The sequence below is a fragment of the Furipterus horrens genome, unplaced genomic scaffold (genome assembly GCF_987537825.1).
Source record: "Furipterus horrens unplaced genomic scaffold, mFurHor1.1.pri manual_scaffold_8, whole genome shotgun sequence".
Classification (NCBI taxonomy): Eukaryota; Metazoa; Chordata; class Mammalia; order Chiroptera; family Furipteridae; genus Furipterus; species Furipterus horrens.
In genome coordinates, this window is record NW_028327178.1 from 51,058,707 (window position 1) to 51,080,934 (window position 22,228).

The 22,228-nt window shown below is 38.6% G+C and overlaps 1 protein-coding gene across 1 annotated transcript in view; it reads left to right on the plus strand.

Annotated features, from left to right (window-relative positions):
• The first annotated feature begins 710 nt into the window (after window positions 1–710).
• TWSG1 (twisted gastrulation BMP signaling modulator 1) overlaps window positions 711–22,228 on the plus strand; it is a 61,842-nt gene continuing 40,324 nt past the window's right edge. Inside the window, exons 1-2 of the mRNA XM_090285149.1 lie at window positions 711–839; window positions 2,538–2,694. Of these exons, the coding sequence (XP_090141275.1) occupies window positions 2,572–2,694 (123 nt within the window). The 5' untranslated portion in view covers window positions 711–839; window positions 2,538–2,571. The remainder of the gene's footprint in view (window positions 840–2,537; window positions 2,695–22,228) is intronic.

Here is a 22,228-nt window from a genome sequence, read left to right on the forward strand (position 1 = left end):
CATCCTCTCCACCGGCCAGTAAGCTTTTTCTGGGCCAGCTCCTGTGGCGTGTCCTCTCTTCTATTTCCAAGGCTAAGCACAGTGCCTGACACTTACCAAGGGCGCAGCAAATTTTATGGAACTGCTGAAAGAAGGCTCTACCCCTGGGAATCCTTATTCACTCGGTCTGATGCCAGAAACCTGTATTTTAACAAATCTTGTCTCCGATGTCGGGTTCAAGTGTTAGCTCTACTGGGTTAGGCTACTCTATCAGTCAGTGCCTTAGTCTTGTAGCCCTGTAAGAGGGCATATAACAGCTGCCTTAAAGGATTCAATGAGCTCATATTCTCAGTTTCATGACTACCACAGGATAAACCCAGAGAATGGACCTGACGGTAGGGTCTGCTGGAGCCTGAAATGCGGGGAGGCAAGGGAGCCCAGAGAAATCGCAGATTCGCTCCAGGGTGGGTGTATTCCCGGGGGCGGGGCCATCGTGCAGCCTGGGCCTGGGTGGCCTTGGCAGAGCGATAGGCCCGGCGGGGGGCAGTTGGCAATGCAGCCGCAGCCGGGGCGGACGCTGACTGGAGCGTCCTTGAGTGAGAGACGCCTCCTGGAGGGAGCTGGGGCGAGGGAAGCTGAGGAAGGGCGGAGGGAGAGGGAGGAGTGGTGAGCGGGCAGCGGTAGCTTGGAAGGAGTGGGCGGGCCTGTCTCTTTAAGGTGGCCAAAGCTCGTTGGGGCTGCGCGGAGGGACTGCGCGGAGGCGCGGCCATCCTCCCTCGCACAGCCCTGCAGCGCGTCGCGGGCTCCACAGTCCCGCTGGGGAACCAGGGCCAGGCAGCCTAGCGGTGCCGCGGCGCACGGTGAGCAGAAGCGGGCCGGGGCTAGTGTCTGTGGCCGGGAGGGTCTGGGTCCTGAGCTCGGGCCTCCGGAGGCCGTGGCCGGGGCGGGCTTCTCGGGAGCCGGGAGCTACTAATGCGTGGTCTCAGCCCCGCTTACGCGGAGGGCAAAGTGGGGGGTACCGCCGCCGGTGGGTGCTGGGCGTGGGCACGCAGGCTGGGCGGCTCTGGCGCCTTGAGCCAGTGCTAGCGGCACCGCTGCGGCCCTCTCCTGTGTCGCCTGTGCCCGGCCCTCCTGGCCTTGCCGTCCTCTGCCGCGAGTCGGTGAGCTCGGGATGAAGAGCCGCCGTGGCCTCTGCCTCCTCACAGGGCAGCAGGGGTTCGGTACAGCGGCACAAAGGCTGCTGTCTCCCTCGGACCACACACAGCTCGCCAGAGCCTGAGAACCTGGTCACGGTGTATGAAAACAGTCTTGATGGGTTATGGTTTTTAACTGAGAAGAAAACTAAGAAGCCCCTTAAGTAATTATGCTGCCTGCTTTGTACATGCCCCGAGTTATTGAATATTTTTCCAGGAAGATTTTGGGAGTAGGATGAAGATAACCGTAGGAGATGGGGGGAAAAAATCCCCTTCTTGGTAATTTTAAGACGAAAACTAGTTCTGGAAAAATCAGTCTTTAAGTACCTTCCTTGGCCTTCACAAATATGTACTGGTGGCTCCAAAAATCAGTGGACTTGGCACATGTTGTTAAATAAATCAGATAATTGGGTTACTAACGGTCTCAGTAGCAGTCACCAGGGCTCTCTGCTTCAAAATTGAGTCATACGGTGTACAAAGCCCTTTATTCTTTTCACCTCTACTTTTGCTTTATTGTACTTTGTAATACTTAGCATAAAAGTTTATAGTAATTATAAAGGCCCCATAAATACACCTTTAACCCTCTTATATCAGTAGTCATTTATTTTAATTGGATCTATTTGAGGTGGGGGTACTGTTTACCCACTGTCAGAATTTGTGCTGGTCTTTTTCTTTTAAAACTGTAATAGTTTCTTAATAATTTTGAAGATGCTGCCCATGGTACAGAATCAAAATAAAAGCTTCACATTTTAATAATGTAGAGTTCGTAATGCAGTTAATAATTTACTATCCTCTTCGTTATTTGCTAAATTACTTAAGGAATGACTGTCAACTCCTCTTTGAGCTGCTTCATTCTCATTATGTTAGGACACACTGAGATAGTTATCATTACTAGAATAATTTGCATTTTAGAAATTTGTTTTACTTCTAAGAATTAAAAGATTGTTAAATTATCACACAATATTAATGGTTTTTATTTAGGCATATAATTGAACAATGGGCCTAAAACTAAAGGGGAATAGTATAGCAGGGCAGTTTTAAAACTAGTTTTTTGCTTGATGTACTCTCAGGTTACTGATGACATATATACACATACATATATGTATATTTACTTTAATTTTCACAGTCACCATTTCTAGTCTCAGAAATTTCAGTATTCCAGATCTTTGAAGATGGCCAACAAAACATTACTGTGTAAAATTGTAGGATTCTTTTTTCATGTTTACTCTTTCATTGAGTGATCTTTAAATGATCAATCAAAAGTCTTCTAACAGTGATTTTTGGTTTGTGTTGTTTTTCATTTTTGTATTTGTTTTTACCCTACCACTTACCCTTGAATTAAATTTTTTTTTCCTTTCTTTTTAGCTTCCTAGGAGTTACTGATTGTCTTTGAAGAAACATGAAGTCACATTCTGTTGTTATGCTTACTCTATCCCTCATTGTGTTCCTGACATGGATCCCTGTGTCACTGAGTTGTAACAAAGCACTCTGTGCTAGTGATGTGAGCAAATGCCTCATTCAGGTAGGACTAAGAGTACTTTTTATTAATATTAAAATATTGTAGAGCAGATATAGAGCACATATATATAGCTATAGAGTATGTCTATAATACAGTGTATTAGGTGAGGGGCTGAGGTACTGAACCATGACACAGTGGTCTGGGTTTTTGCATCCATAGTTCTCTTGTATACAAGCAAAATCAGATTCAAGAAGTCAGTACTGAAGATAATATTTGGCTTTATAAATATGCCATTACAAGGTGATGAGTACTCTGTTCAGATGAATTAAAGGGTTTCTCTTTATAATCTAATTTACATAGCAAAGAGACTCAAGAACCATATTTAGAAAAACATTTAGTCAAATAATAGACAAATTGTACCCTACATATAATGTATTAGTTGTCTGTTATATGTAAGAAATTACCCCCAAATGTAGCAACATAATTCAGTAAACATTTATTATTTCATGCGGTTTCTTAGGGTTAGAAATCTCTGAGCAATTGAACTGGGTAGTTTTGGCTCCAGGTTTCTCACAGGATTGCAGACAAGTTGTCATCAGGGATTGAAAAATTGGCTTCTGAGGTACGAGGTCTGTCCAGAAAGTATCCAGCCATTTTCTATGAAAAATAGACTTTTTTAAAGAAGATACAAGATATAAGAAACATTGTATATAGGACAATGGCGCCTCAGTCCCCTTCAAAGTAGGCATTTTGGGAGCTCACACAGTTCTCCCAGTTGCCAACAGCTGCTCCATCGTATTTTCCTGAATCACATCAACGGTCTGAAATCTCTTCACTTTCAAAGGTGATTTTAGTTCTGGGAAAAGCCAGAAGTCACAGGGCACCAAATCTGGGTGGTAGTAGGGCTTAGTTACCTGGGTGATTTCATGTTTCACCAAAAAACTGCATGAGACATGATGCTTGAGCAGGTGCATTGTCATGTTGAAGCTGCTAATCACCAGTTGCCCATAGCTGTAGCCTTCATTAAAAAAAAAAAATTTTATTTATTTTTAGATAGAGGAGAGGGAGGGAGAAAGAAAGGGAGAAAAACATTTATGTGCAAGAGCCATTGATTGGTTGTCTCTTACATGCCCCTAACTGGGTACTGGGTACCTGGTCTGCAGCCTAGGCATGTGCCTTGACCAGGTTTCGAACCAGCAACCTTTCGATTCACAGGCTGATGCTCAATCTGCTGAGCCACACCAGCCAGGGCTGTGGCTCTCTGAATCATCTGAATAGTTTCTACTGAGGAATGTTCAAGCTTAACACAAAATTTGATGCTGATTCACTTCTCTACTTGCTCAGTCATTTTGAATGCAACAGCCACACAGTACACATGCTCACTCAATGGCATCTACCACCCCCAATGTCTATTACAATGAAGTTGTCATTGTTCGTGTATGCACATTCCAGTCCACTCTCCTTGGCTGCCAGGTTATATCGATCTTGCCAAACCACTCTTGTATATTAAGAATGGCTGGTCTTTTTCCAGACAGACCTCATACTTGGTAATTATCTTTCAGTAATCAAGGCAAGCCTAATGATGTAACTGCCACTGTCATTTTCCTGAAGAGAAAAGTGAGGTTAAGTGATTGGGCTAGGTTCTTATAGTTAGTAAGTGGCTGTAGAATGTGGTCTGTGTTTGATTCCAAAGCCTATAGCCTTTCCATTAATCATAGTGGTTATTACTCTTCATAAAGTTGTGTCCATTAGTAGTGAATTTCATGTCTTATATAGCCCTTCTCTTTTTTCCATCCTATTAGGCTATCAGCAATCTTGTGCCCTGTGTGTGTGTGTATTTATTAGCATCCCTTCTAGTTATTGACTGTTGGCTAACAAATTCAGTAATCATATATACTAGAATTCGATGTTAAGTGTGAGTCAGTTACCTTGTGGCTGTAATTCTGACACAAGAGCAATTGTGTGTATGTACTAGTAGTAATCATGATTTTTATAGATCGGGGCATTTTGTGCTTAATTCTGACATTTTGGTTCTTCTCATTAATAGTTGAAATTCTAGGAAGCCTGGCCTTTATATGAGTGTAGTTTGCCATCATCTCAATTCGTTTTACTCTTACTTTGCATTTCAAACCAAAACATTTAACTGGAGAAGTTTATTGGTGGAATGGTTAGTTTTTAACTATTTTACTATGAACATTTTCAAGCACAAACAAGAAATGAGGGTATAATGAATAGCAGTTACAGCAATCATTACTCATAGTTACCCTTGTTTTATATATATTCCCCTACACTGACCACCCCAGCTCTGTTTTAATTTCAAGCAATCCCTGTTTCTGTTTTACCATGATTTTAATACCTGTCTCTTAAAGATAGTAACTCTTTAACACATAACTATTAGCACTTTAAAAATTACCAGTAATTTTTTAATATCACCTGATTTTATGCATGGAAGTTTTGATATGGCATGTCTGCTTAGGCTTGTGCTAGCTGAATATTTTATAGTCTGTGTATGAATTCCAGCTTTGTGCTGTTGTCAGATGGGGAATTTGTGCCCATTTCCTCATAACAGTCACTATATTCATGTGTAGGTAGAAATTAACTTCAATTCCAAATTATTTTTTAACTCTCCAAGTCTGTAATTTCCATTAGTTTAAATAATGAAAAATTAGATTTTATTTAAAATATCTTGCTTGCTAAGGGAGTATTTAAATAAGAAAGCTTTTGGTTAATATAAACACTGAAAGGATTTTTTGTTTTGCTTTTTATTTAAAAAATTTGTAACACAAAACACTTCAAAAAGTAGTACTATATAAGTGTAAAAACCAGACAATCAAGTGAAGTTTTACCTGTCACATGGCATTTCTTAGTAAACTCAGTGGAAAGGAGCTAAGCTTTATTTTTATTATTTTTTTATTTATCTACCACTAATTCACTGGGCTAATATTTGTCAGATTCCCGTTGTTCTTTCAGAGCCAGAAATCATCAAATCTTTTTCTGGAGTAGTAGAAACAACCTCTATGGTGCATAGTAGCATGTTGTTTGAGATTAAAAATATGTAGGGCTTGAGTACTGAGGATTTTCTTGTTTGTTTATTCACAAACACTTATTGAACATTGAAGCGAAATATGATTAGTTCTACCATTTGACTGGTTTTCTGGACTCCAGAACTCCATCAGATTATTTTGCATTTTGAGCTTCACTTTCCTTGTATTGTTCTTAAAAAAAAAAAAGATTTTATTTATTTACTTTTAGAAAGATGGGAAGGGAGGGAGAGAAAGAGAGGGTGAGAAACATTGATGTGTGAGAGATACATTGACCAGTTGCCTCTTGCATACTCCCAACAGGGGACCTGGCCCACAACCCAGATATGTGCCCTGACTTTAACTGGTGACCCTTTAGTTCACAAGCTGGCGCTCAGTTCACAGAGCCATACCACCCAGGGCTCCTTGTATTGCTCTTAACTATGGCTATATAACAAACTACCCCAAATATCAGTGGCTGAAAACAATAGCATTTATTTTGCCCATGAATTTGCAACACACAACATTAGCTGGGGCAGCTTGAAGGCTGGAGGCTGGAATTATTTGAAGCAATGCTGTGAACTAGTACTTTCTACTATGATGGAAATGGTCTACATCTGCCTTGTCCAGTGTAGTAGGGACTAGCCACATATGGCTCCTAAGTACTTGAAATATGACTAGTGTTATTGAAAAAACAGGCTTTAATATTATATTTAATTTTCATTAATTTTAAATAGTTATGTGTGACTGACTAGTGGCTGCTCTATTGGATTTTATAAATCTGAAGGCTCACTGTTAAGTCTTAATAACCTGGCCTAGGAATACAGGTAACCCCTGTATAACACAGTGGTTAGGTTCCTAACAAATGCTGTGTTCTGTGAATCCCTGTTATAGGAAACAAAGAACTAATACAAAAGTGGGGGATGTAGGTTCCAAAAATTTAAAAAAACATACTATTATATTTTTATAATTAAGAGAAATATCTTTATTAAAGCAAATTTCATCAAAAGTATTACATTTTAATATGAATTAAGTAATGTTTCCTTCATTCTCACTACTAAGCTTCATTAACCAAATGCATTTTCTTTTTGACAAGATAGCCTTATCCTCTTAACTTCCTTCAGCATTATCTTGATTTCTATGCTCTACTTTTTGCAAAAAGTTTGTTATTTTAGATTGCTTGCTTTTAGCTGAGAGATCTTTATAAATTTCATTATACAGTGCTAAACACTTTTGAAGTTCTCTCTTAAACTTTGTGCTCCTTTCAGTGCAAGGATCTTCATTTAAAAAATATGACTCTGTTTGGCTAAGTCTAGGCCTTTCTTTACACTTTTTAGAGTAAACTGTTTAACTTCTTTGTTTTCATCAGTGCTATTATCCCCTAAGTTATCTTGGCACATTCCAGATGTCATTTCCACTAAAATTGCTTCATCAGTTTCTTCTTCTACCAGCAATTCTTGGATATCTTATACAGTCATATCATGTTAGAGCGAAACCATTTTACAGAAGTACCGTGTTATAGGGGGGATTTCCCCAATTCTCTAACCATGTTAGAGCGAAACCATGTTATAGAAGTACCATGTTATACGAGGGATACCTGTATTCTCTCCTTTTCTCCCTCTCTCCCCTTTCCCCCTTTCTCTGTCCCTTCTCTCCCTCTCCCCTCTCTCTTCTGTCAGTAGTCTCTCTATTTGACCTCTACAGCTTGCTGGCTCGAGACTAGCTAGATTTCTTACATGCTGGTTCAGGGCTTCCAAGATACATGTCTCATGAAGAGAGCTGGGAGAAGCTGTATTGCCTTTTGTGGCTTCACCTGAGAGGTTATGGTGTAACTTCCACCAGTTATAAGCCAGCCTGGATTTGAGTGGGAACATGGGCCCCACCTCTGATGGAGGAGCATGGGTGTCATTCTGTAAAGACAACATGTGTATGTTTTATAGTGGTATGGCCATCTTTGGAAAATACAATTTGCCTCACCTTAACTATAAAATGAGTTGGTTGGCTGAGTGATCTCAAAGTTCCCCTTAGGTCTACGTAGTTCTAAAGAAAGAAATCAACTATTATGTGCTAAGTATTTTTTTAAACTAGAGTAATAAAGGCCTCTTTAAAAAGTGAAATTGTTGGGATAAATATTGAAAAATAAATCCCTTGACTAATTTTCCCTACTTCTCATTCTGTTACCCAGGTAGAACCACTTTTAATTTAGTAACTGCTTCCATTTTTATTTATTTTAGGGATTTTTAGCCATATGGCTAAATTATATGTTTATATTACTATTTCTTAATTTATCAACTCAGAATATTACATATCTAGAACTGCCTTTCTGCTATATTTGGACACAGCTCACTTAACCACCCTATCCTCCCACCCTACCCGTCCATAATTGTTTCTCTGTTTTTAGTTTCTCTCATGGTTACCTTTTTGGTTTCTACGATACAGTTAAACCTTTCTGTTCTGTTCTATCAAACAGAAACACTATCTCTTGATTCCTGATCTAAGAGGAAAATTTTAGTAGCCCTACTCTTTCCTTTCAAATTTTTATTTATTTTTTTATTAGACAGAATATAAATGTTTTAAGAAGAACTGTGCATTTCTTTAGGGATCTAGAAAAGGGAGGGCCTCCATACAGTTCTGAGAGATCTAATGAATCTACTATTGATCACCACACTTAACATCATAGAAAGCAAGGAAATCAGTTTCCTTGCATTTGTGAATAATAACCTCAGACTTTTCTGCTTTTGGAGTGACTTCTGATGGGTGGGGAATGGGTTATAACCTATACTTCTACTTTTATGTTGAGCTTGACAAGAATCTATGTTTTGAGGGGCAGAAGATGTTATGGTTAAGAGCATGAACTCTGGAACGGGATTAACTAACTTGCCCGAGTTCATACAGCTAGCCGTATGAACTCGGGCAAGTTATTTAATCTTTGAGTGCCTCAGTTTCCTTATTTATAAAATAGGCATATAACCCAACTTACTGTACTGGTTATTTGTTTCTTGCACATAAGTGCTCTATCAGTAAATATTATTAACTTCTCTGTTTTGTAAATATATTTGAATCTTTCATCCTTTATTTACAGGTGTATTTATATTCTAAAACTGACAATCAATAAATACGTTTATACAGTAATGATTATATGTTATTGACTCTATAGTCAATCACATAGGGTACTGATTACATTTCCTTTCCTGAGTGACTTTGTTTTCCTTGAGTTTCTAATTGTCTTTCGTCATTTTGCATCATCAGTCATTAACACCTTATGCCGTTTTAAACTCTTAATCTGTTTCCCCACCAGTGGAGTCTTCAATCTTGTTTCCAGACTTAAACAGATTGCTCTCTAGGTCTGACTCAAACTGCCGTATAGTGCATTCGCATTTCTGCTTTCCTAGATTGATTCCACTATTCTTTGATTCCATATGTTGTTCTTTCTGACTTTCTCATTTTTGTTGTAATATGCCCTACAGTGTCTTCTAGGAAAGGCAATATTAGAAATGAACTTCCTGGGTCCTGCATATCTTGAAAATGTATTTTTTCCATCTTATACCTGATGGGTGATTTGTCTGAATAGGGAATTCTATATTAAAATCTTTTCCTTGGGAATTTTGAAGACACTTCTCAAATGTCTTCATACTGGCATTCCATATTGATGGTAAGAAGTCTGATGACGATCTTTATTCTCTGTAGGTGACTTTGTTAATTTCCTCTCTCTGGAAACCTTTAGTTTTATGTCCTTATGCTTGGTGTGGGTTTTTGTTTGTTTATTTGTTTGTTTGTTTTATCCTCCCATGAGGACATTTTTTCATTGCTTTTAGAGAGAGAGGTAGAGAGAGAGAGAGAGAGAGAGAGAGGCAGAGAGAGAGAGAGAGAGAGAGAGAGAGAGAAACATTGATGCATCAGTCAATTGCCTCCTGTATGTTTTGGGACCAGGGGTTGCACGCACCCACTCCTGGACCAGGAACAAACCTGGTGTGGGTGTTTTCTTGTGAGCATTGTATTTGCCACCTTCGATTTTTCTTTTTTTTTTAAAGATTTTATTTATTTACTTATTTACTAGAGAGAAGGGAATGGAGGGAGAAAGAGAAGGGCAGAAACATCGATGTGAGAGAGAAACATGGATATGTTGCTTCTTTACATACGCTGATTAGGGACCGAACCTGCAACCCAGCATGTGCCCTGATTTTTAGAAAGCGAACTGGCCACCTTTCACTTTGAATGATGATACCCAACCAACTGAGCCACACTGGTCAGGGCTGAATCTTTTCTGAGAGGCAGGGTTTTATTTTGAGTTGAAAACTAGAACATTCCCTTTATTTATAAAATATCCTCCTTTCTTATTGGAACTCTGATTAGTGTGAATCTATGATGGATGCTCTCTATGTCTTAGATTTTTTAAGGATAGCTTTATTTAGATATTCTAATACCATAAATTTCATCAATTTAAATGTACAATTCAATGATTTTCAGTGTATTCACAGAGTTATGCAACCATCACCACAAGCTAATTTTAGAACATTTCCTTCACCCTAAAAGGAAACCTCATACCCATTAGAGGTCATTTCTCCCCACCCCTTGCAACCACTGATCTACTTTCCATGTCTTTATATGCCTATTCTGTGTATTTAATATGAATGGAATCATGTAGTATGTTGTCTTTTACGTCTGGATTCTGTTATTGAACATAATGTTTTCAAAATTCCTGCCTGTTATAGCATGTATTGATACTTATTTCTTTTTAAAAAAGATTTTATTTACTTTTCAGAGAGAGAGAAAGGGAGGGAGAAAGAGAGGTAGAGAAATATCAGTGTGTGAGAGATGCATCAATCAGTTGCTTCTTGCACACTCTGAACTGGGGACCTGACCTGCAACCCAGCATGTGTTCTGACTGGTAATCAAACCAGTGACCTTTTGTTTCACAGGCCAGTGCTCAATCCACTGAGCCACATCAGCCTGGGTGGTACTTCATTCTTGTATGGTCAAATGATTTTCCACTGCATGGATTAAACCACGTTTAATTCATCCATTCATCAGTCAGTGTGTATTTGGATTATTTTTACTTTTTGGCTATGGTGAATAGTGCTCCTGTGAATATTTGTGTATACGTTTTTATGTGGATATATGTTTTTATTTCTTGGGGTGTATACTTATGAGTGGAATTTCTGGGTCATATTTTCTATGTTCAGTATTTTGAGGAACTGCTAAAGTATTTTTTGAAGTTACTGCATGCATTCCCACCACCAGCCGATAAGGGTCACAATTTCTCTTCATCCTCACCAGCACTTGTTATTATCTTTTTTATTATAGCCATCTTAGTGGTTGGTTATAAAGTGGTTTTAATTTGCATTTCTCTAATGACTAATGATGTTGAGCATCTTTTCATTTGTTTATTGGCCATTTGTATATATTATCTGGAGAAATATCTATTCTGAACCTTTGCCCTAATTTTAATTGGCTTATTTGTCTATTATTGTTGAGTTATAGGAGTTCCTTATATATTCTGGATACAAGTCCCTTTTCAGATAAATATGACTTGCAAATAATTCATTCTATGGGTTGTCTTTTCACTTTCTTCATGGTGTATTTGCAACACAAAAGTTGATTTGGCTTAATTTATCTTTTTTTTTTTTTTTTTTTTTTTGTCACTTATGCATTTGATGGTGTAGCTAAGAAACCATTGCCTAGCTCAAGGTCACAAAGATCCACTTGTATATTTTCTTCTAAGAATTTTATACTTTGAGCACATATTTATTTTGAGTTGATTTTTGCATATGGTGTGAGGTATGGTTTCACTTCATTCTTTTGTCTGTAGATATCCATTTGTCCTAGCACCATTTGTTAAAAGACTATTTTTTCTTCATTGAATTTTCTTGGCACCCTTATTGAAAATAATTTGATTTTTAATGTTAGAGTTTATTTCTGGATTTTCAGTTTTATTCCATTGATCTATATGTTTGTCTTTATATCAGTACCACATCATCTTGATTATTGTAGCTTTGTGGTATGTTTTGAAATCAGGAAGTATGAGTTTTCCAGTTTTGTTCTGTTTTAATATTGTTTTAACTTTTGGATCCCTTGAATTATTATATGAATTTAAAAATGATCTTGTAAATTTCTCCAATTAAAGTCAGTGAAGATTTTTTAAATAACAGATTTTACATTTTTGGAGTAGTTTTATTTAAGTTGACAGAAAAATTGAACATAAGGTGCAGAAAAATTCCATGTTTTTCCCAACACATATGCACTGCTTCTTCTATTATTAACATCTTACATAGTTGTTACATTTGTTGCAATTGATGAACAGATACTGATATTATTATTAACTGAGGCCCACAGTTTATATTAAGGTTCACTATTTGTCTTCTAAAGTTCTATGGGTTTTGAGAAATGCATAATGTTATATATCTGGTATTACAGTGCGACACAGAATAGCTTCATTGCCCTAAAATTCCCCCATGATTCCACCTGGCCCTTCCTCTTCCCTCTTACCACCCCCTGGCCTGCCCCTTATAACCTCTCTCTCTCTCTCTTTTTTTTTTCCTGAATATAAATTTCATCACCACCATTTATTAGCAATTCGTTTTCTTTTTTTTTTTAAGTATATTTTACTGATTATGCTGTTACAGTTGTCCCAGATTTTTCCCTTTGCTACCCTCCACCCAGTACCCCTTTTGACTGCAGCAGTCTTTAGTTCATGTTCATGGGTTGTGCATATAAATTCTTTGGCTTCATCCTTTCCTGAACTATTCTTGACATCCCTCTATTTTGTACCTACCAATTGTGCTTCTTAATTCCTGCATCATTTCCCCATTTCTCCCTCTTCCACCTCCCAGCTGATTACCCTCCAAATGATCTCCATACCTGTGATTTTCTTCCTATTCTTGTTGTTTGCTTTGTTTTTGTTTTTATTTTTTAGATTCTGTTGTTGATAGTTGTGAGTTTGTTGTCATTTTACTGTTTGTTTATAGTTTTGATCTTTTTCTTAAATAAGTCCCTTTAACATTTCATATAATAATGGTTTGGTGTTGATGAACTCCATTAGTTTTATCTTGTCTGGGGGAAGCACTTTATCTGCCCTTCTATTCTAAATGATAACTTTGCTGGATAGAGTAACTTTGGTTGTAGGTCCTTGCTTTTCATCCCTTTGAATACTTCTTGCCAGTCCCTTCTTGCCTGCAAAGTTTCTTTTGAGAAATCAGCTGATAGTCTCATAGGAACCTCTTTGTAGGTAATGCTCTACTTTTCTCTTGCTGCTTTTGAGATTCTCTCTTCATCGTTAACCTTTCACATTTTAATATGATGTGTCTTTGTGTGGTCCTCTTTGAGCTAGTTTGTTTGAGAATCTCTGTGCTTCCTGGACTTGTATGTCTATTTCCTTTGCCAAATTTGGGAAGTTTTCCTCTATTATTTTTCACATAACTTTTCAGTTTCCTGCTCTTCCTCCTCAGATATTGGCATGTTTAAAGTTGTTCCAGAGGTTTCTAAGCCTCTCCTCCTTTTTCTGAATTCTTGTTTCTTCATTCTGTAGTGGTTGACTATTTCTTCCTTATATTCCAAATCATTGATTTGAAGCTGGTTTCCTTCCCTTCACCATTTGTGTGAATTTTCCTTTGTTTCACTTAGTATAGCCTTCACTTCTTCCCGTATGCGTCTGCCATACTCAAGCATATCTGTCAAGCATGTGAGCATCTTAATCATCAGTGTTTTGAACTGTGCATCTGTTAGGTTGGCTATCTCCCACTGAAACCTTGATCCATTCTCTCCTTTGGGCCATGCCTCTCTGTCTCCTCATCTTGACAGGCTCCTGTGTTTGTTTGCCTCTGTGTCTTAGGTAGAGCTTCTGCTCCTGTTATGTTGTAAGGGGTGGAGCCTTAGGTATCATCAGTACAGGGTGACCCATTTCACCACGTTGTGGCGGTGTATGTGGGGGAGGGGTCTGAGAGGGAACAATGCCGTTTTCTCAGCACTCCCCCTTTTTTAGGCACTTCTCCCACTTCCATATGGGACTGGCGCCTCTCTAGCTGTTGTCCTGGCCGTCGTTCCCAGAGTGGGTGGATCTGCAGATGTTCTAGGACCTTGGGGGCCCTTTAAACAAGCAGACTCTGATGAGAGACCGGCAGTTTCTGCCTCTGCCATAACCCCCGCTGGTTTGCACAGTCAGAAACGATGAGGCTGTATTTTCCCCAGCGCTGGAACTGTGAGCTGTGTGTTCTGGTCTGGTGCTGGGGGCAGTCCTCAGGTGTCCCGCCCTACTTTTTAAAACATGTGGCTGTGCTTTCTACTGGCCTGCCACTGCTGCCTCCACCACACCGAGTCCCCTCCGCCCCCACTCCTCCCCTCTAACCTGTCTGAATATTTCTTCTTTATATCTTTGCTTGTTGGACTTCATGAAGCTTGATTTTCTGCCATTTTATTGTTAGACTATTTCTCTCTCTCTTTCTTTCCTTCTTCTTCCTAAAGCAAGCCCTCTAACATTTCTTGCAGTACTGATTTGGTGCTAACAAACTCCTTTAGCTTTTTCTTGTCTGGGAAGCTCCTTATTTATTCTTTGATTTTAAATGATAGCCTTACCGGGTAAAGTAGTCTTGGTTGTAGGTCCTTGTTCTTCATCATCTTGAATATTTCACACCACTCTCTTCTGTCCTGAAAAGTTTCTGTTGAGTAATCAAATGACAGTGTAGTTGGCGCTCCCTTGTATGTAACTACCCATTTCTCTTGTGGCTTTTAGGATTCTCTCCTTGTCTTTAAGCATGGTTATTTTAATTATGATGTGCCTCGGTGTAGCCCTCTTTGAATTCAACTTGTCTGGGACTCTCTGAGCTTCCTGAACTTGTGTGTCTTTTTCCTTCACCAGATTAGGGAAGTTTTTGGTCATTATTTCTTCAGATAGGTTCTTGATCCCTTGCTCATTCTCCTTTCCTTCTAGTAGTCCCATGGTGCTGATGTTGTTACGCTGTATGTTGTCCAAAATGTTTGTTAAGCTCTCCTCAGTTTTTTCAATTTTTTCTTTTTGCTGCTCTACCTGGGTGTTTTTTTCCATCTTCTCATGCAAATCACTGATTCCATCCTCTGCTTCATCTAACCTACTGCTTATTCCTTCCAATGTATTATTTATTTCAGATATTGCATTCTTCATTTCTGACTGATTCCTTCTTATGTTTTCTATGTCTTTTTTCATGCTGTTGAGTATCCTTATAATCATTACTCTAAACTCTCTGTCTGATAAATTGCTTGCCTCCATTTCACCTAGTCCTTCTGGAGAAATCTCATTCTTTCATTTGGGGTCTGTTTCTTTGTCTTCCCATTTTGGCCGCTGTTTCCTATTTCCTGCCTTAGCTGTTAATCTAATCAGCCATTGACCTTATCCGTTGTTAAACTAATCAAAGTGTAATCTTTTTAAGCTTCACAGTATGGGGCAGAATAATTCCTGGGAGAGCAACTTTTAATTCCCCTTAGGCTGATTCCATTTGGAGAGGAATGCTCTGCCTGAGAAAGATGGCTCCTGCAGTATGGGCAATGACTCAGCATAGGGATCCTGGCAGCTGTTCTTTCAGTTCTCTTCCCAGAGCAACTAACACCTAACTCTCTTCAAGCATCTCTAGTCCATTCTGCCCTCCCTCTGCCGGATCCCAGGGTGAGAGGCTGCAAATGAAATAGTGTGTTGGCCTTTTCAGAGGCTCTCTGAGTCTCCAGCCTTCTCTCCCCAGCAAACAGAAACCCTGCTGCCTTTCACAGCTGGATGTTACCTGTATTATTTACTGGGTCTGGTGCTCTGGCAGGGGGGCCCATCCTGGGGTTTAGACCCCACACTTTTCAGGGGGAATCCCCTGCCCCCAACCACTGAAATATTCCACCAGAACTTCAGCTGCCACCAAGGGAGCCCAGCCAGCCTTCTCCCACCTCTACCGCACTCCCTACCAGTCTCGTGGTGGTGAATTGGTTTCTTCTGTCTGACCTAAATTATAGGACTTCTCTCTAGCTAGTGTTAGTCGGTGATTCAAGATGATTTCTCTACAATTTAGGTGTAATTCCAGATTGGTCCTGGAAGGAGGTTAGTGTGGCTTCCACATACTTTTTTACCATCCTTATCTCCTGAATTTTAACAATTTTAATAGATATATATTGGTCTGTCATTGTTTTAATTTGCAATTCCCTAATGACATGAAGTTGAGCATTTCTTCCCCAAATGCTTGATTTGCCACCTACATATCATCTTTGGTGAGGTGTCTGTTTATATCTTTAGCCCATTTTTAAGTCAAGTTGTTTACTTTCCTACTGCTGAGTTTTAAGAGTTTGTATATTTTGGAAAACAGTCTTTTATCAGATAAATCTTTCGCAGATATTTTCTCCCAGTCTGTGGCTTGTCTTTACATCTCTTAATTTTCTTTTGCAGAACGGAAGTTTTTAATTTTTGGTGAAGTTCAGCTTATCTGTTTGTTTGTTTTTTAATGGATTGTGCCTTTGGTTTACCAGCTAGGATTTTGATTGGGATGGCATTGAATCAGATCAATTTGGGAATTATTGACATCTTAACAGTATTAACTCCGTTGATTCACGTCCATGAAATATCTTTCCTTTTATTTAGATCTTATTTTTTTAACAATATTTTGTAGTTTTCAGTGTACAGCACTTATACTTGTTTTGTTAAATTTATTCATAGGTATTTTATCCTTCTTGGTGTTATTGTAAATGGAATTGTTAATTTAATTTTCACATTGTTCTTTGCTTCTATATAGTGATGTAGACCTTGAATCTGTTTTTATCTTATTATGCTTTCTGGGAGATATCCTTGACTTTAACTTTGAGCTCTTTGTATTGAATTTAAAAATTTTAGCAATAATTTCAAAATTTTAGGAGCACTATTGTCTGCTTGTTAATTTAAAAAATCTAAACGTATCTTTTTTAATGTATATTTTATTGATGATGCAGGTACAGTTGTCCCAATTTTTTTCTATTTGCTCCCTTTGGCCCATAAAACCTTTTCTCCAGCAGTCCCTCCTCAGTTCATGTCCATGGGTTGTGCATAGAAGTTCTTTGGCTTCACGCTTTCCTATACTGTTCTTTACATCTCCTTGTCTATTTTTTTCCTACCAGTTATGCTTCTTGATCCCTACAGCATTTCCCCCTTTCTCCCACTTCCCCCTCCCAGCTGATAACCCTTTAAATGATCACTTTACCTATGATTCTGTTCTTGTTCTGGTTGTTTGCTTAGTTTTTGTTTTTGTGTTTTAGATTCAGTTGTTGATGATTGTCAGTTGTCATTTTAAGGTTCAAAGCTTTGATTTTCTTTTTCTTAAATAAGACCCTTTAACATTTCATATACAGTATTCCCTCACTTATTGCGTGTATTATGTTCTAGACCCCCTCCCCCCGTGATAGGTGAAAATCTGCGAAGTAGGAACCTTACATTTATTTTAGTATTTTTATATATTTTAAGGCTTTATAAACCCTTCCCACACACTTATAAACTGTTCCCAGTCCCTTATTAACCTTTCCCGCTCCCTTAACTTTTTCCACACTTTTTATAAACACTGCTTATGTTCTTAAACATATTCTACACTCTTAAACCTACATAACTTTAATAACATACGTATACAGTACCTCAGAATCCCCCGATACAGTGAAAAATCCGCGATAAATAATTTAAATATAATATATTTTTAAAAATCCCACGATACAGTGAGGCCGCAATAAGTGCACGGCGATATAGAGAGGGACTACTGTAATAATGGCTTGGGGATGATGAATTTCCTTAGCTTTACCTTGTCTGGGAAGCACATTATCTTATCTGCCCTTCCATTCTAAATGATAACTTTACTGGATAGAGTAATCTTGGTTGTAAGTACTTGCTTTTCATCACTTTGAATACTTCTTGACAGTCCCTTCTTGCCTGCAGTTTCTTTTGAGAAATCAGCTGGTAGTCTTATGGGAACTTCTTTGTAGGTAACTCTCTTCTTTCCTCTTGCCTCTTTTAAGATTCTCTCCTTATCTTTAACTTTTGGCATTTTAATTATTGTGTGTCTTGTGTGGCCCTCTTTGGGTCTAGCTTGTTTGGGACTCTGTGCTTCGTGGACTTCTTTGTCTATTTCTTTCACCAAATGTAGGGACGTTTTCTTTCATTATTTTTTCAAATAAGTTTTTAATTTCTTGCTCTTCCTCTTCTTCTGGCACCCCTACAATTTGGATGTTGGTATGTTTAAAGTACTCCCAGAGGTTCCTAATCCTCTTCTCCCTTTTTTCATTTCTTGTTTCTTTTTTCTGCACCAGGTCAATGTTTATTTCTTCCTTTTGTTGCAAATCATTGATTTGAATCTCAGCTTCCTTCCCATCACTGTTGGTTTTCCTGTATATTTTTATTTCACTTTTATAACCTTCACTTCTTCCTTTATTTTGTGGCTGTACTCAGTCATTTCTCTGAACATCCTGATCACCAGTTCTTGCCTCTGCATCTGCTAGGTTAGCTATCTCTATTTCATTTAGTTATTTTTCTTGGGTTTTGTTCTGGTCTTTCATTTGGGCCATATTTCTTTGCCTCCTCAATTTGGCAGCCTCCCTGTGTATGTTTCTGTGTATTAGGTAGAGCTGCTTTGACTCCCTGTCTTGGTAGTGTGGCCTAATGTAGTAGGTGTCCTGTAGGGTCCAGTGGCACAGCCTTCCCTATCACCCAAGCTGAATACTCGAGGTGCGCCTTTTGTGTAGGCTGAGTATCCCCTCTTCTTGTAGTTGAGCCTTGATTGCTGTTGGCAGATCAATGGGAAGGATTTACCGGGGCCAGTCAGCTGCCAGGACTGGCTGTGACCACTGACCACCAACCTTCACCCTCCGTGGAGGATCAGCTGAACAGGGCAGGGTGGTGGTGCTCCAATGTGGTCTGTAGCTGTCCACTGGGTGTGCTGGTGCTGGGGTTTCCTGTGTGGTGCATGCCAAGGTCAGCCCCTACCTATGTTTTGCCCCGGCCACCCTGCCTGAGCTATAAAGTCATCTGAGATTTCTGCTACTTGTGCTGGGCTTAGATATTTCGTGGTGAAGCCAAACTGTGAATCTAAGCTGGCTGCTGGTAGTGCTGGGCCTGGAGCTCACTGCGGCTAGCTGTTGCTTATTTGTTAGGATTTAGGAAGTTGTGAAGCATGATCCAAGACTAGACATTCATATGGAAAAGTAGCTTAGGATGGCTTCCAAGTTGGGTGGAGCAGAATCTCTGGGGATCTCCAAGGTGAGGCAAACAGTGTTAGCCAGATTGATGGAGTCTCATATATGGCACAAGCTTGCTGGCTATGTGGGGGAAGGGTTTAGAAAAGAGACAATGGCCTCTGCTCACATGATGCGAGACATTTCAGTTCCTCCCTTTATGCCACTGATGCCTTACAAGCTGCTACCCCAGTGCTGAAGCTCAGAGGAAGTGAGTCTGAGTGGGTGAGTCTGTGTGTTGGTTCTTTAAGAGAAACTGCTTGGGGCTCTAGAATTTTCTTCTGTTGACTCAATCCCCACTGGTTTTTGTAGCCAGAAGTTGTGGGGAATTATCTTCCTGGCACTGGAACCCTGGGCTGGGGCCTGGAATAGGGCTGGGACTCCTCACTCCTGAGATATCCCTCCCTAATTTTTATCCACTACACGTGGGTGAGAGACCAGCTTGTTCCTCGTCTGTGTCCTTCCTACTCTTTAATTCTTTGCTCTGGACAGCTGCAGCCAACTGAGCACCACTGTGCAGTCGAACCCCACCTTGTTAATTTTTTATGTTAACACTTTCACTTGTTTTTGAATGCACTATTTTCTCAGATATTTCTAAGGATACTTACTGAAAGTTTCTTGTTGCCTGGATATGTCTTTCTTTCAAGATTATTTTTTCTTTTAATTTAGGTCTCATGTGACAGGCCTTCCCCAAATGTATACTGTTAGTATTACTTAGTTGCCTATTATAGTTAGGAATGAGGTATTCAAAGTGTGATTGGGTCGCTGTATATGTGGACAGAGCTGACATACACAGACTGGAGGGTTTCCACTTGTGGAGCATGGCAGCCCTTGATGCTGGAATGTATTCTGTGCTCTGAGGCTGATCATTTTCCTGAAGGGAAGTTTTTGGTTTGTTTTGATTGGCTGGGGTTTTTTTGCTGCAGTTGGAGTGGGTGTGTGGACAATAGATCCCTGGTTCTTGTCTTCTTGCTCTAGTATGGAGGGTAGCCTAACTGGTCTGATAGAAACTTGAACTTTAATGCCCTCTTTTATTTCTATTTTCTTCAGTTGAAGAACGAATTGGCTATTGGTGTTTCATATGCCAGGAATTGTTAAGTGGGGTCCTTGGAGCGCTTAAAGGATTATGGCATCCTCAAAATTATAATGAAAATTGCATATGTACAATATAAAAAAGGAAAAAAGTCCATAGCTTTTAGGAGATTCTCAAAGTGGTTGATGCTCTAAAAGGTTAGCAATATCTGGGGCTTTGTCTTCCATAGCACATCGTAAGTTATTAAAATTCTGCTTTTACATTCAACAAAGTATAAGACACACATAGACATTTTAGGTGACAATAATAGTTTTTCTCCTTATATTTACAGAAGAAGAACATGTAGAGAATTGAATATTGAGAGAAGTACTTTTAAAAAGGCAATGCTATATAAGTTTAAAGAAAGATATTACTTCCCTCTTAGAGGGAATTTAGATTTTCTTTGTTATTTTGGTTTGGTTTGGTTGAAATGATGTACTATGAGGGTAAGTTAGACCATTTGTTTATATTGAGCTCTCTGCAACTCTTAAAATAACTAAATATAAAAAATAATTTCTCTGGAACCTTATAGTTATGTAAATATTTTTTACCAGCATGGCCATAAGGCAGCACAGTCATTCCTGCCACTCCTTCAAGTTGCTACAAATAAGGGTGGTCTCTATACAAATATTTATTTTGTGCTTCTGATGGGAAAGAAATCTAACTTCAAACATCAAGAAAGTAAAGGTGTCATCTTGGCTCATATAATGAGTGGTTTAGCTGTCCTATTTCAGGACAAAAAGAAATGGTAATATAGGATTTTTCTTTTAACAAGATCTTTCTAGTTTTTTCTTCTGCTGTGTGAAAAAAAAAATGCTTAAAATTAGGATCAACATTATGCTTTTACCCCAGAAATCTCAAGACCCATTTGGTATTAAGACCTTTAAAACCCTTTATTGACTTGTGAACACTTTTGGCTAATATTTATGGTCGTATTTAGGATAATATAAACATTACATTTCCTGAAAATATTCAAATTTAGGTTCAGAGATCATTGATGCATTATTTTAGCACTTAACTGGTTATCTGAATATTTAGCACTTCTATGTACTAAATTGACATTCTGCTTTTTTATTCTGAAAATTAAACTATTAATCAGGTCTTAGGTTTTCTGAAATAAGTTAATATTTCACAGTAGTTTCTATTAATAATTCTAATTTTTTAAATATATTTTGTCAAGTTAAAAATATAAATCACATAACTTCAGGACTTCCTTAATCACGGTAAACTAAAAAAGACTAACTTTCTCTTTTTTCCTTTAATCAGTGTTAATTAAATTCTACATTAGCTTCTAGCTACAATTGATATTAGTAATATTTTGGTTTACAATATACAATACTTCCTCTTTCCTCTTATAAACATCACCTTATTTTTCTATAGTGATTTTTTTCTTCATGCTACTTCCCTTCTCTTAAAAGTTGTGGCTCTAACTCATTTTTGTCCTATTTTGCTTCAATTAACAGTTCATGGAAATCTTTGAAAGTAATCTCCAAAAGAAATGAATTAGGACTGATGCAATGTTTTTAAGTGTATTTTATTGCTTATACTATTACAGTTGTCCCAATTTTTCCCCCTTTTGTCCCCCTCTGTCCAGCACCCTACTTCCCTCCAGCAATACCCCCACCCTTAGTTCATGTCCATGGGTCATGCATATAAAAGTTATTTGGCTTCTCCATTTCTTACACTATTCTTAACACCCCCTGTCTATTTTGTACCTACCAATTATGCTTTTTAATCCCTGCACCTTTTCCTCCATTCTTCCCCTTCCCCATCCCCGCTGATAACCCTCCATACGATCTTCATATCCATGATTCTGTTTCTGTTCTAGGTGTTTTCTTAGTTTGTTTTTGCTTTTTAGATTCATTTGTCGATACCTGCATTAGTTGTCATTTTACTGTTTATAGTTTTGATCTTTTTCTTAAATGAGTCCCTTTAACATTTCGTGTAATTATGGCTTGGTGATGATGAACTCCTTTAGCTTTACCTTGTCTGGGAAGCACTTTGTCTGCTTTTCTATTCTAAATGATAACTTTACTGGATAGAGAGTAATCTTGGTTGTAGGCCCTCATTTTTTCATTCCTTTGAATACTTCTTGCAAGCAAAGTTTCTTTTGAGAAATCAGCTGATAATCTTATGGGAAGTCCTTTGTAGATAACTCTGCTTTTCTTTTGCTGCTCATAAGATTCTCTTTATCTTTAACCTTTGGCATTTTAATTATGATGTGTCTTGGTATGGTCCTCTTTGTGTGCAACTTGTTTGGGACTCTCTGTAGTTCATGGACTTGTTTGTCTATTTCCTTCAAGTTAGGGAAGTTTTATTT